The sequence below is a fragment of the Orycteropus afer genome, unplaced genomic scaffold (genome assembly GCF_000298275.1).
Source record: "Orycteropus afer afer isolate SDZICR_OR568_19922 unplaced genomic scaffold, OryAfe1.0 scaffold00498, whole genome shotgun sequence".
In the NCBI taxonomy this organism is placed as follows: Eukaryota; Metazoa; Chordata; class Mammalia; order Tubulidentata; family Orycteropodidae; genus Orycteropus; species Orycteropus afer.
The window spans coordinates 983303-997257 of record NW_006922085.1 but is presented as its reverse complement, the minus strand read 5'-3'; the positions used below and the strand labels follow the sequence as shown (position 1 = coordinate 997257).

At 41.8% G+C, this 13955-nt stretch overlaps 1 protein-coding gene across 1 annotated transcript in view; it reads left to right on the top strand.

Moving 5' to 3' along the window:
- QRICH1 (glutamine rich 1) overlaps positions 1 to 13001 on the top strand; it is a 38785-nt gene extending 25784 nt beyond the window's left edge. The window contains exons 3-9 of the mRNA XM_007955315.2: positions 3840 to 4017; positions 4514 to 4668; positions 6805 to 6919; positions 10392 to 10500; positions 10862 to 11013; positions 11356 to 11446; positions 12809 to 13001. Of these exons, the coding sequence (XP_007953506.1) occupies positions 3840 to 4017; positions 4514 to 4668; positions 6805 to 6919; positions 10392 to 10500; positions 10862 to 11013; positions 11356 to 11446; positions 12809 to 13001 (993 nt within the window). The remainder of the gene's footprint in view (positions 1 to 3839; positions 4018 to 4513; positions 4669 to 6804; positions 6920 to 10391; positions 10501 to 10861; positions 11014 to 11355; positions 11447 to 12808) is intronic.
- The last annotated feature ends 954 nt before the right edge of the window (positions 13002 to 13955 follow it).

The following is a 13955-nucleotide window of genomic DNA, read 5'->3' as shown; positions in this document are numbered from 1 at the left end:
CTCTTTAAGCTAGTATGGGTTGGAAGGCCGATACACTTCATGAAAGCTTTTGTATCTCTTGTTTTGAAAAACACATTTATAGAAAAACATCCTTCCTTTGACCTCACATCTACCTGCAGCTATTGCCCTATTTCCAATTTCTTTACTCCCAGAACTTTCAAAAGTATTATTATCTGTACAGTTGACTCTCCTTTCTATTCTTTTTTTTTTTCCTCCAGTCTCCCAGGAAGGCATTGAATTGGTCTGGCTGTATAGACCTGGCTTTGACCAGAACAGTAACTGGTGATAAATCTTTTAGTGAAATGTAGAGAAATGAGTGTATTGCTGGGTTAGCTGACAAAGTGGTTATTGATTTGGTAAAATAGACTTGGGCCTGGGTACAGGGGGAGGAGTGGGCTTCTGCATGACTCACTCTGAGAGGGTGCTATTTTGTCAACTGTCCCTCAGCTTGGCTGCCTTTCTGGCCTACAGTAGGTATCTAAGAAGAATGTGATGGTTGGGAGTTAATGTAACTATTTCAGAGTAATGGCTTTCTTTTTGTGACTCCTAGAATAGCAAATGAAGTCAAGGAGAAACACTGCCCTCACGGTTTTTCATCACTTCACCACAAATTGAATCAAGTGTTTGCCACAGACTATAGCTTATGCATATGTACATTCCTGGGCCTAATAAAAAGTTTTGCACACAAGATTGTTTAATCAATGAATAAGAGGAGCTAAGATTTTTGCATGATTTGAATAGATTTCTTGCTGTTTCTCAGCACTTTTGAGAGTCCAAGAACATTCTTTGAAGATATGTGGTAACTCAGTTCTCTCCCTTTAAAATCAGAACCACAACTAAGGAAATGGAAAATCCTAACTTTAGGGTTTTAATATTTGAGGATATAAAAATCTGTTTGGAACGTTTAAAAGATTAGGTGGTAAGTTACATACTTACACAAATACTCTGTGAAAGTTTGTATTAATCTCATTACTTTCTAGCCTAACTAACCATGAAGTCTGGGGGTAATGTTTTATAAGGAAGGAGGGCTGCTTTTGACAGGTGCAGAGACTTACTGAGCATCAGATCTGTAGAGGTGAGAACTCCAGGTAGTCAGAATAATAGTTGTGAGCCTAAGTTTATATAAAAATGGGATTACAGCCAATTCTTGTTATTTGCAGTAGTTGTGGTTTGTAATGAACATAATTAAACATAATAAAGTTAAATTTTAAACTATCAGTTAAACATAATTAATTACATATAAACACAGCAAATACTGACTCTTTGGAAAATACAGGGTTAGTTCTGTGAGCCTCTGGTCACATTTTGTCAACCAATCAATACTTTAAAAAAAAAAAAAAAAGAGTTGAGTTTCTTCTGACTTATGGTGACCCCATATGTGTCAGAGTAGATTTTTAATGATTAATTTGCAGAAGTAGATCAGCAGGCCTTTTCTTCTAAGGCACCTCTAGGTGGACTCAAGCCACTAACCTTTTGGTTAGCATGTGCACTGTGCAGGGATGTGATCAGTACATAGCCTTGTTTTATGGGTGTTTCTGTTTGAAGACGTCTTTCTTTTAATATGTATTGTTGATTCAGTAACACTGAATTCACAGCCAACAGCACCATAACTCATGCCTGAACAGAGCTTATCTAACACATACATTTTCTCTGTACAGCCTTCTTGCACTGAGGAACACTCGACTGTACCTTTGCACTACACTTGGGGGCCCTTTTAACCAGTAAATTCACCAATGAAAAGTACAAAAATGCTTTATATATCTTGCAACAGTATGAGAACCAAAATAAGGCAGGGCATTGCCTTTGTTCACTCTCCCTTGAGATATGCATGTCCAGTGACCAATTTTTTGTCACTTTGTGTGTGTCCTTGACTGACCATGAAAACATCATAAGCATTGATTCTGTGGTTAAAAAAAAAGATTGTAGTGAGTAGGCAAATTTGCAAATACAGAATCCGTGAGGATAGACTTGTTTTTCTTCTTGTTTTGTGCCTGCTTAGATTTTATTATACCTTTCTTTCTTGTCTGTTCATATAAAACCTGTACCAGATTTTCACTGGAAGGAAAAAAGCATTTGTCAGTTATTCTTCCATCATGAAAATATTAGAAAACATAGGAAAGTAGGAAGTTTTTTAAAGTTATTTATATGTTCACCTCTCTTGCTTTTATTATAGTTTGGTAAGGGGAAAATCAGGTTTATTTATGTGGTTATCTTTATACTTTTTCTACATTTTTGTGGCTTAGTTCTTTTTACTTAAGCATGTAAGAATGTTATTTCTTAGTCTTAGTCTTAGTTAACATGTTTAGTGTCTGCTTTGTAGTCTATTTGGATAAACCAGAAAACCAAACCCATTGCTGTCAAGTCAATTCTGACTCATAGCAACCCTGTAGGACAGAGTAGAGCTGTCCCATAGGGTGTCCAAGGCTGTAAATCTTTATGGAAACAAACTGTCACACGTTTTTCCCATGGAGTGCCTGGTGGTTTTGAACTGCTGACATTTTGGTTAGGAGCCAAGCTCTTAACCATCGTGCCAGGCTATTTTCTGTTTGGATGAATGTAATATAATTTGCCTAGCCATTCCCCTTTTGTTGGACATTCATATTATTTTAGATTTCTGCCTAATGTAAACAGCTGTGCAGTATATCTTTTTTTATGGAACAGTGCATTAGCCATTTCAAAACTTTTTACGTATACAGTTCAGTGATGTTAATTATGTTTATCGTGTTGTTCAACCATCACCACTATCTGTTTCCAAATTTTTCATCACCCATAATAGAAACTCCATACCCTTGATGCAGTAACTCCCTTCTTTCCCCCTCTGCCCCAGCCCTGAAAACCACTAATAAATTTTGGTCTCTCTACATGTCTGCCGTATATCTTGATGCATCTTGCCCCTTTGTCTGTAGAGCCCATTGAAGAAGATGGGACCACTCTTCTTTGCAAGCAAGAAAGTAGAGTAGTGCCTCCTGTTTTCAGAAAATGGATTCTATATGTCTTTTTGAACTAGAGCGGTATTATTTCAGAAGGAACATGAAAAAAAAAATATGGAACCTTGTAGCTGGAGGAACCATAAAGATCCTTAAGTCTTAGCCTCTCATTTTACAAGAGTGGGGGATGCAAGAGGACAAGACTTGTTTGATATACTTTTTATTCACTAAGCCATGGTTCTCCATGGCTGGACATTAGAATCACCTGGAAAGCTTCTAAAAATAGTGATGCCAGGGCCCCAGGCTAGACCAAATAAATCAGAACCTCCAGGAGTAGGGCTCAGGCTGCTCTCAAGCAGCCCTGATGGTTTGAAGCCCAACTTTGAGAAGCACTGCTCTCTGGACAGTGATTGTTCTCAAAAAGTAACCTATAGACTAGCAGCCTCAGCGTTACCTGCGAGATTGTTAGAAATACAGAATCTCAGGTTTTACCTCAGACCTTTTGAATCATAATCTGCATTTTAATAAAATTCTCAAGTAATTTGTTTGCACGTTTAAGCTTGAGGGGCAGTCAGTGATTTGGGACCAGTATGGTAGCTAAACATTAGAATTACCTTTTTACTTGGGGAGGATTTAAAAAACTTAACACTTGGGATTGACCCCAGAGATTCTGAGGTGACCCTCAGTATTGGTATTTTTCAACTAGAGATTCTAAAGTGCAGCCAGGGCTGAGCTAGTTAGCTTAGTTACAGTTCTGCTGTTGCTGTCCCTGGACTAAGTTTCTTGAAAGTAAGTCAGCAAAGATTCCCCCCCACCTCCCAAATGAACTACAAGGATCACTTTTCTGGAAGTTTTGCAGAGGGGCCTAATGCAAACTAGTATTGACACATTTTGATGGTTTCTTTCTCATAGGCTCAAACTGTCCAGGTTGCTGAAGTTGAACCACAATCACAGCCACAGCCTTCCCCAGAACTTCTGCTTCCAAATTCACTGAAGCCAGAAGAAGGGCTTGAAGTGTGGAAAAACTGGGCCCAGACCAAGAACGCTGAGCTAGAGAAGGATGCTCAGAACAGACTGGCACCCATTGGGAGTGAGTGTTGGCGAGGGAGAAGAGTGGACTCTGTCTAAAATGAAATGGCAGGAGGATGGGGTGGCAGGAAAATGGTGTCCCCTGGCTCTGGGGACTAACTAGGAAGCATCATCTGAGTATGCTGACTTCTAAACAAGCAATAGGCAGGCCAGACCCTGTGCAGATAAGCAGGATATGTGGGGTTTCTGAGGTCGACCTAGCAGACTTGGGCAGAGCAGCTTCTGGAAGGAGATGGGAATCTGTGGGTGCACTCAAGGCCCTTCTTTCTTGGCATCAGGCTCATATGCTTGCATAAATCGGGAGATGTGTAAGGCAAGATGAGTAGGGCATGTGCCTTAGTTGACCAGTTATGATTACAGATGCTGGTGACCATTTTGGTCCCAGCACCCTGACTGACAGTATCTCCTCTGACTCAATCATTTCCAAGGATATGAGTGACTGGTAAAGAGAGAGCAGTTGCCAGGAACCCCATTCACCTCTGGGGCTTATGTTGTAGGGCGCCAACTGCTGCGATTTCAGGAAGATCTCATCTCTTCTGCTGTGGCTGAGTTGAATTATGGGCTCTGTCTAATGACACGGGAAGCCCGAAATGGAGAAGGTGAGCCCTATGACCCAGATGTCCTCTACTACATTTTCCTGTGCATTCAAAAGGTAAGAAACAGACCTCTTTGAAAATGTGTTCCTGCTGTGTTCTTGCTGGTTGCTTGCTGGTTAGTCAAGCTAATAAAATAAAAAGCAATTAGTTATAATAAGAAAGTTAACCTTTTAGCTGTACTATGAGTTCTTAATCTTTTTTAGAAACTTTATGCATTTTCATAAACTGCAAAAGATCTACATGTTCACTTTAGAAAATAAATAAGCATCACCCATAATCCCACCATCTAGAGAAACTTGTGATATTTGGTGTATATCCTTACAACTTGTCTCTCTCTCTCCTATTTTTGTTTTAATCACAAAGCATTTATGTAGCACTTTTCCTAAAAATAATTAATCCAGAGCAAAGGCTGGTGCTAACAGAGCTTTTCTGTTTGTTGTTCTCTGCATTAACACAAAATAATTTAAAGGAGTATGCCTAGATGTGCAAATGTACTTAGGTTTTCAGGACATCTAAGGTGAAGCAAAAGATATTAAAAAGACAAGACAGAAAGAAAAGACCAAAATGGATGTCAGACAAGACTCTGAAATTTGCTGTTGTATGTAGAGTAGCTAAAGCAAATGGAAGATAATGGGGGAGGAATAATTAAAAAATGGAGGGTAAAAATGGTTACACAGCTTGAAAGAATGTAATCAGTGTCTCTAAATAATACATGTAGAAATTGTTGAAGTGGTGTATGTTTTATTGTGTGTATTCTTAACAAATTATTAAAACAAAAAGAAAAATAAAGTGAATGGAAGAAATGGTGGGGAAAAAGAGCTGACCAGAAGATTTCAAAGGGCAGCTCAAGAAGACAAAGTAAAGTATAATGAAATGTGCAAAGACTCGGAGTTAGAAAATCAAAAGGGAAGACCATGCTTGGCATTTCTCAAGCTGAACTGAAGAAAACTCAGGCCTCTAGTTGCATTGTTGGAGGATTCTCTGGGCAAAATACTGAACAACATGAGAAGCATCAAAAGAAGATGGAAGGGATACAGAGTCATTGTACCAAAATGAATTCATCAGTGTTAAGCTTCTCAGGAGGTAGTATATGATCAAGAACTAATGGTGTTGCAGGAAGAAGTTCCATGGAAGCAGCAGTCAGGAAATCAAATGACATATTGCATTGTGCAAATCTGTTGTGAAAGACCTCTTTAAAGTATTAAAAAGCAAAGATGTCACTTTGAGGACTAAGGTGCGTCTGACCCAAGCCATGATATTTTCAGTAGCCATGAGACATGCAAAAAAGCATGCATACAAAAGCTGGATAATAAATAAGGAAGATCGAAGAAGATTGATGCCTCTGAGTTATGGTTATGGTAAAGAATTTTGAATATACCATTGAGTGCCAGAAGAATGAACAAATCTGTCTTGGAAGAAGTATAAGCAGAATGCTCCTTAGAAATGAGCATGGCAAGACTTTGTCTCCTGTACTTTGGACATCTTATCAGGAGGGACCAGTCAGTATCAAGGATATCAATATCAGGATCCTTGATAAAGTAGAAGGTCAGTGAAAGGGAGGACGACCCTTAGTGAGATGGATCGGCACAGTGGCTACAACAGTGAGCTCAAGCAAAGCAACGATTGTGAGGATGGCACAGGACTGGACAGTATTAATTCTGTTGTGCATGGGATTGGTATAAGTGAGAACCAGCTCGATGGCACCTAACAACAAGGTGAAGCACAACAGAACACATTTTAGACTGGCAGTTTAGAGGAGCAGAGGTGGATTCTTAGTGTTTGATGGCTCTAGAGAAGCTCACAAGTGTGCTGGAAAAGGGCTTGCTGGTTAGGATTCACCTGTTGCCTGGCCTGAGAAAAAGTCTGCCTCCTAGTTTGTTGCTCTCTTTTCCCAGGCACCAGAGCCTGCACCATGTTTTTTGCTACCACAAGACATTGCCTTGCCTGGGTGAGATAGCAATCACAAAATCTGCCTCATTGTCCCAACTCTGGAGGGCATTGTGGGAGTCAGAGCATGTGATCTGAAATGTACTATGAGTGTGTCCCATGCTGGACAGTTTGACTTGGTGTGTTGACTTGGTGAGAGGTGGGTAGTGAGTAGGAAGAGGTGCTGTAGGGAGAAGAATATGTTTATTGTCTCTGAAAATCTTAACCTGGAAACCACCAACTTTTATGGATTGTTTTTCCTTTAGTATCTGTTTGAAAACGGACGAGTTGATGACATTTTCTCCGATCTTTACTATGTTCGATTCACGGAGTGGCTGCATGAAGTTCTGAAGGATGTTCAGCCCCGGGTCACTCCACTTGGTAAGAGTCTCCCTTGCACTTGGGTTTCTTTCCCACCTGAGTTTCAAAAGATTGGTAACTTCTGTGGCTGGATATGTGAGGGAGTAGCCTATAAATCCCAGACAGCAGCACTGGCCTGTATCCTTTTTTGCTTGATAAGGAAGGCCACTCTGGCAAGGACATGGGACATTCACTAGTGGAGGAGTTACTCTTTTTTTCTTTTTTCCCCTATTAAAATTTAGTAACTAAATCTCGAATCATTGCAACTATTAAGAACTATGTCACTTGTGATGTGCACCCCCGCCCCCCAATATTTTTCTTAGTGCTGTATCTAGAACATAATTATTGCTTTACCCATAGTCAATCTCCTGGCCAGCATGTTGCTGTAGAAAGAGCATGGGCTTTGGAGTAAAGTATTCTGGCTATGCCATTCGTTAAAATGTGTTCTGCTTAACCTTTAAAAAAAGACGTATTTTACTGCTTAGACAAAACTTTGTTGTTTTTGTTTTTGTTTTGTTGTTATGAATGCCTACTGTGTGCCAGGCACATAATATATATTCCACATACTAGAGTAAATGATACAGCATTAAACAAGATAGAGCTTACATTCTAATAAAGGGAGACAGTGTACAAATCATTAATTTGTGGTTAAGTGCTTTGAAAAACAAGCACAGGGGACTAAAAAGGAGGGGAGGCCTCTTTGAAGGGGTCATTAGAATGGAGAGCAGAGTGAGTGCATCACGATTTACATGTTTTGTAGCTTTTCAGGCCACTTCCAGATATGCGAAACTTTTTATTATGGAAATGTTAAGCATATATAAAAGTAAATAGAAAAGAGGGAACCTAACTTGCTGTGTAAACTTTCACCCAAAACACAATATTACTAGCATAAGTAAATTTAGCAACATTGATGTAACTGAGCAAACTAAAGAGGATGAGTAATAATTGTCAGCAACATCAGAGAATCATGTTTGAGTGGTGGACATATTAAAACTTTTTTAAATTGAAAAAATAAATAAATAGAAAAGATTCATGATCTTCCATGTACCCATTGCTTGTGGCAAATCTTGTTTCATTTATACCACTATTGCTTTCCCCTCCCGAATTAATTTGATGCAAATCCCATTTTTTCATAAATGTATCAATATGTACTATTGACGTAATTACAATATCATTGTCATACTTTAAAAAAAATAGTAATTCTATATTCTCATCAAATATCTAGCCTTTTTTAGAATTTTTAATTGTCTCATAAATCTATAATTTTTCTGTAATCTGAATCGATGTAAGTAAGGTCCACACATTGAAATGAACTGATACATCTTTTAATATTTAGTTTTAATTTTCTCCTCCATTCGTTTTCCTTGCCATTTACTTAAAAAAAAAAAAACTAGTCTTTTAAATTGTCAAACAGTTGCTTTTGTTGATTTTTTTCTGCCTGTGGTAATAGTTTAACATGTTCTTCTGTCCCCTGTATTTATAGTTAATTGGTAATTGCTTATAAAGGCTTGATTTACTTAAATTTGCTCTTGTTACAAGACAGGTTGTTGTTGAGGTTGCATCATAAAGGGTTGTTTTCCTCCATCAGGATGCCCTTTACTCCTTAATTCATTAGAGTTGGAAAATGATTGTTTTCTAATGCTTTTACTGATTTATTAGCTGGCACTAGCTCTTTGGCTTTCCACTGATACAGGTCGATTGTATAGAAGAGGCAGGATAAGGGCTTGTTTTTCATTTATCAGTTTTAACAGTAGTGAATTGGCTCACTGATCTCCAGTGATGACCAATTAGGGTTTTTTTAGAATCATTGTGAACTCATCACTTTTACCATGTTTGGTGTGTTAACGGTCCATTGCAGTTAGATCTCTACTGATGTGCAAACTGTCCCATCTTTGGCTACTTTAGCCTCTTTAAATTGGCCCCTGACTCCTTCTATACAATACTAGTAGTCTTTAATAACTTCATTGATTTGTGATTTGACAGAATTTTCCTGTCCTAGATGTGGAACCAACTAGATCTCTGTGGCGCCTGGTTTCTTTTATTGGGAAATCATATTCCAGTACCACAATCTAGGTGCTGAGGTCGCTCATTGCTGCTGAATTGATCATTGTTCTAGGCCTTACAGTGGACAGAACTAGAAAAAAAAATTAAAGATAAAATATATCTTTTGATGCTTGCAGTTCAGATTCAGAACTACAGAGGTTTTACGTAACATCTCTCTTTATGTCTCCTTTCTCCCTCATCAGGAGTCATGGTTCTTGGACATTAAAGTTCGCTTTTAAATTGTATTGCTGAGAGGAGAGTAAAGTTAGGGAAGTGACACCAGGAAGAAGTGGTAGAGTGACCCCAGAAAAAGTAGGCCATGCCCAGGTATCCCTGGGATCACTCCTAGGAGCTGACCTTTCCCACGAAGGGCTGTCTTCTGCCACTCATCTTGCCTCTTGGAGGCTTCAGATGTGGGACAGCTTGTCTTGTCTCATTGTTACTGGAGTAAAAAATAGCCAAAGGGTGGGCAAGAGTAGAACCAGAGCTGGCTTAAAGAGACAGCGTGGGCTGATGGAGCCAAAAGACCAGCTTTGGCAAGAATAGGAAAGAAGGATAGTTTGGTTAGAATGTTTCTTTTTCTGCTTTCTAGAAGTAGCACCTTTCACTGCTTGCCTGGGAATCCTGAAACCCCTGCAGGAAATGCTGGTCTCTGGTGCTGTCACCATGTTGCCAGTACCTGCTTGGCACAAACAGTTGCTCATTGACTATTGAATGAGCACTAGAAGAGGGCTTGGTAGTCAACCCAAGTGCTGTCTTCTTTGGTAGCAGACTTGGCTGCCCATGGTCTTTGGTCAAACCACAGGTGTCTGCTCTTGTCCAGCTTTGAAACCACTTAGGAACTAGGGTTTTGCAATAAAACTTGCCCTGTGGGGGAAACTTGTATTAATAGTCTTGAATGTCAATTTTCCTGATACCCAGAGAGTGAACTGGCTTCTAGATACGGTAGACATTATAAGTCTGACAAGGGGAAGCAGGGATGTATATAACAGTTCTCTGGGCCCTGAATATCTTTGAAAACATGGTGGAAGTGAAGTACCCTTTTCTCCAGAGGAGTGTTCATATATGCAGAGTTTAGTTTGCAGGTTTAGGTGTTTCACTCTCCCTCAGGGCCATCCTTTTGCCTTATATTAATCTTGGATTAGAGGAAGAATTTAATGGCAGATAAAAGCAATCCTGTGGGGCAGTGTGCCCTCAACTGTGGTCCCCAAGGCAACAGTGTTAGCATCACCTGGCAACATGTTAGAAATGTAATTCTTAGGTCGTGCTTCAGAAACTCAAGCTGGGACCAAGCCATATGTGTTTTAACAAGCTTTCCAGCTGACTCTGCCACACTCTAGGGAGTCTTCCATTGTTAGGTTTGTATTCCTGCAGTGGTTCTTGCGCCTCACACCTCGTAGCCTAGCACTTTTGCCATCCTCTCGTTGTAGCAGTCCTCTCTTCCTCCTAGGCTATGTCCTGCCCAGCCATGTGACTGAGGAGATGCTGTGGGAGTGCAAACAGCTTGGGGCTCACTCCCCCTCCACCCTGTTGACTACCCTCATGTTCTTTAACACCAAGTAAGTGTTCTGGAGGCTCCATGCTTAGCCACTGCTGGGTTCTGCCCAGTGAAGAGGGTGGACGCTATCCAGGAGGACTTCTGGATTCCTCTGACACATATTTGAGAGGCTTTGGTCTACTGAAAGCCCCCAACCCCACTTGGCTGCTGCATCTTATGTGGTGACCAGTGGGGCAGACAGCTTTGTCAGACCCCTGCCTTCAGTCCGGATGTGGCTCCTCCACTGCACAGTGTGCTTGGGTGTGGGCCTGCCCAGATCCTGAGTGTGGGCAGCAGCTTATCTGAAGCATTGACGGGTGGAGGGTAAGTTATGGTCTCTTCCCGGCACCCCTCCCTCTGCCTTGCTTTCACTTGCGGTCCAGGTACTTCCTATTGAAGACAGTGGACCAGCACATGAAACTGGCCTTTTCCAAAGTCTTACGACAGACGAAGAAAAATCCCTCAAATCCCAAGGATAAAAGCACGAGTATCCGGTACCTGAAGGCGCTTGGTATACACCAGACTGGCCAGAAAGGTAGGGGAAGGGGGCAGGAGCAGCAGAAGCAGCAGAAGCAGGTGTTACTTGTTTTACCCTGCCCTTGTACCTGGGAGACTAGTAATCTCTTGAAGGTTGAGGATTGCCAGGTGATAATGCTCCACTTTCTACTCCTCAACCAAGAACATTAAGCTTTTCTCCCAGAAGCTCCAGTCCCCAGAGAGAATAGCTTTTCCATTTACCCTTCATAGCCCACCACTCCTACCTCATACCCTTTTCCCCATAATATTTCCCAATTGAAGTAGCTGGGAGCCTAAGGTTCCTGATCTGGGCATGAGCTAAGACAGATGCCATGTGTGTGGTGGGGGGTGTGTTTTATAGTTACAGATGACATGTATGCAGAACAGACGGAAAATCCAGAGAATCCACTGAGGTGTCCCATCAAGCTCTATGACTTCTACCTCTTCAAATGGTGAGGAGGCCTTATTGTGACTGGGTGACCATGGGGGCGGGGGGTGCACACATGCACATGAAGATGCTCACCTGTGTGTGTATCTTGTCACTGGAGAGCAGCATTCCCTAATCCCCAAAGGAGAGTAAAATCACACCTCCAAAAAGTTTACTATAGAAGCAGCCTGGTTGGCTTTCCCACGATGTGTAATATGTCTAGCACAGTGATGTAAAGGGGGTCCCTATTCCCTGAAAGTGACTATTCATGTCAAGGGCTGACAGGTACAAAGAGACTGCTTCCAATACACGTTGAGGGTGACTCAGCATCTTCTTGACTCTGACCCATCATCACTGCCACTCTCATATCTAGGGAGACTTCTGCCCTCAGCTTTTGCTCCCTCTTGCCCCTGAAGTTTAGCTTGTTTTCTTCAGAATGCCAGATTGATCTTCCTAGGTTGTAGGACTTATGTCACTTAAAACTTTTAGTGGTTTACTATTATTTTACAGAAAAAGACAAAGTCTTCCATCAGTAATTAGGACCTTTGTGCGTTCCCCCTTGTGAACCTCACATCCGTATAGCTCTTGGCTCTAACCACACTGGCTCCTCTCAAGGGCACCATGCTTTCTTCTCTCAAGGCCTTGGCTCCTAACTTTTCCTCATTGGGCAAGTCCCTCATCCCCACCCCTCTGGCTAGTTGGCTCTCAGCAGTCTTTTCTTCTCACCTTAAACACAACTTCATCAGGGAAGCATTTCCATATTTTCTGCCTGTGCCCTGGGCCTGTATCAAGTCCCCTGGCTATTTCCTCTGTAGCACTCAACACTGTTTTGTCATTTTGCATGTATTTGTGTGATTGTAACATCAGCACCTGGTACATGGCTGGCACATAGTAGCTCTTGGATAAATCTTGGTTGGACAGTAGAATAACTGTTAGAAGATAGAGTATGCTACATATTTAAGAGAAGTACAGCTGAACGGTGGGGGTGGGGAGAGCCTAAGGAAGGGGCCTAGAGTCTTCACTGAGCTGGGAAGGCAGATAGGGTCCCTCAGGTATACTTGAGGGATTATCAGTGGATTAAGTAGAATAAACGATGTGAACAAAGACTTGAAGATGGTCCTTCAAGATGGACCTGAAGAAGGATAAGGTTTGATTCAAGTAGGTGAACCCAGAGGAGCCCTAGATAGGTAGTAAGAGAGATGAGATTGCACCTAGCAGCATGTCAGAAAGGAGCAGGAAGGAAATAGCCTATCACTGGCATTTGCAGTAGCCCCAGTAGAGGTCCTTTGGTAGCTGCATGGAATTCAGTAAGCTGTGCAGACATCATCTGTCTGGGAGGGTTGAGTTTGTAGAAGTGTTACCCAGCTTTTACCAACATGTTCTTCAGCCCCCAGAGTGTAAAAGGCCGGAATGACACCTTTTACCTGACTCCTGAACCAGTGGTGGCCCCCAACAGTCCAATCTGGTACTCGGTCCAGCCTATCAGCAGAGAGCAGATGGGACAGATGCTGACCCGGATCCTGGTGATACGAGAAATTCAGGAGGCCATTGCTGTGGGTAACGCAAGCACCATGCACTGAGCTGCCTCACCACAGTGCACAGGAGATTTGCCAAGAAGAACTGGACAGACTTTCACACTAAAGAAGAGGCCTCCATTTTTCTTTTTTCCTTTTTTTATTGGTGTAGTTGTGCAGCCTTCCAGGCTGCTGCTGTTTAAAATGTAAAAGGAAACTTTGCTCCCTGTGCATCTTCAGAAACCTTCTCATCCCATGGGGGGCTCTTGGTTTCCTGAGAGCCAGATGTCCTGGAAAGTTGCTGGCTGACTTTTTTTTCCCCTTGTCTGGGGCCTGGGAAAAGGGCCTGGACTGCTAGAAGAAATCTGGCCTCTTCCCTCCCTCCAGAAAGATGGAAGTAATGATGAATGGATGCTCCAGGGAATCTCCCCAGTCCCACCTTGGACTGGCAGACCTCGCTGACCACAGGGAGCCACACTGTTTTCTTTCTTCATATTCAGACACAGACTTAGCATCTTAATGGAAGGAAAACGAGGGGAACTTCAATTATGATTAAAGACAATTTCTATTACAGCCCCTTTAAGACAAGTGACATTTTAGATGTTAAAGTAAAAACTTTACCATGCTTTTTTTTTTTTTTTTTTTGGCCTAACACTGAGGCCTTAAACCTGAGGCTCTTGTGCCTGATGGAGTACTTGTAACATACACTTGTGTATCATATAAAGATACCACTCTGTTTCTCTTATGTATTCTTACTCTAGTTGTTTATTAAGAATGACAAGCACGTCTTTTCAATATGCTAGTGAACAATGCCTCGTTATTTGGGGAGGAGCCTGGCGGGACAGTTGAAGTAAAGCCGTGCCTGTTAACATAAGTCCACAAGTGCGAAAGGCCTGCCCTGGCGAGCTAGGAGCGGGAGGAGAGGTGCGGAGGAAGCCCAGCCCAGTCCTTTGTGGACGTGCATTCGGGCTGTGCGCACGCGCCCGTCCCCCCCAGCTCCCATTTCCCGGTACCGCCCCG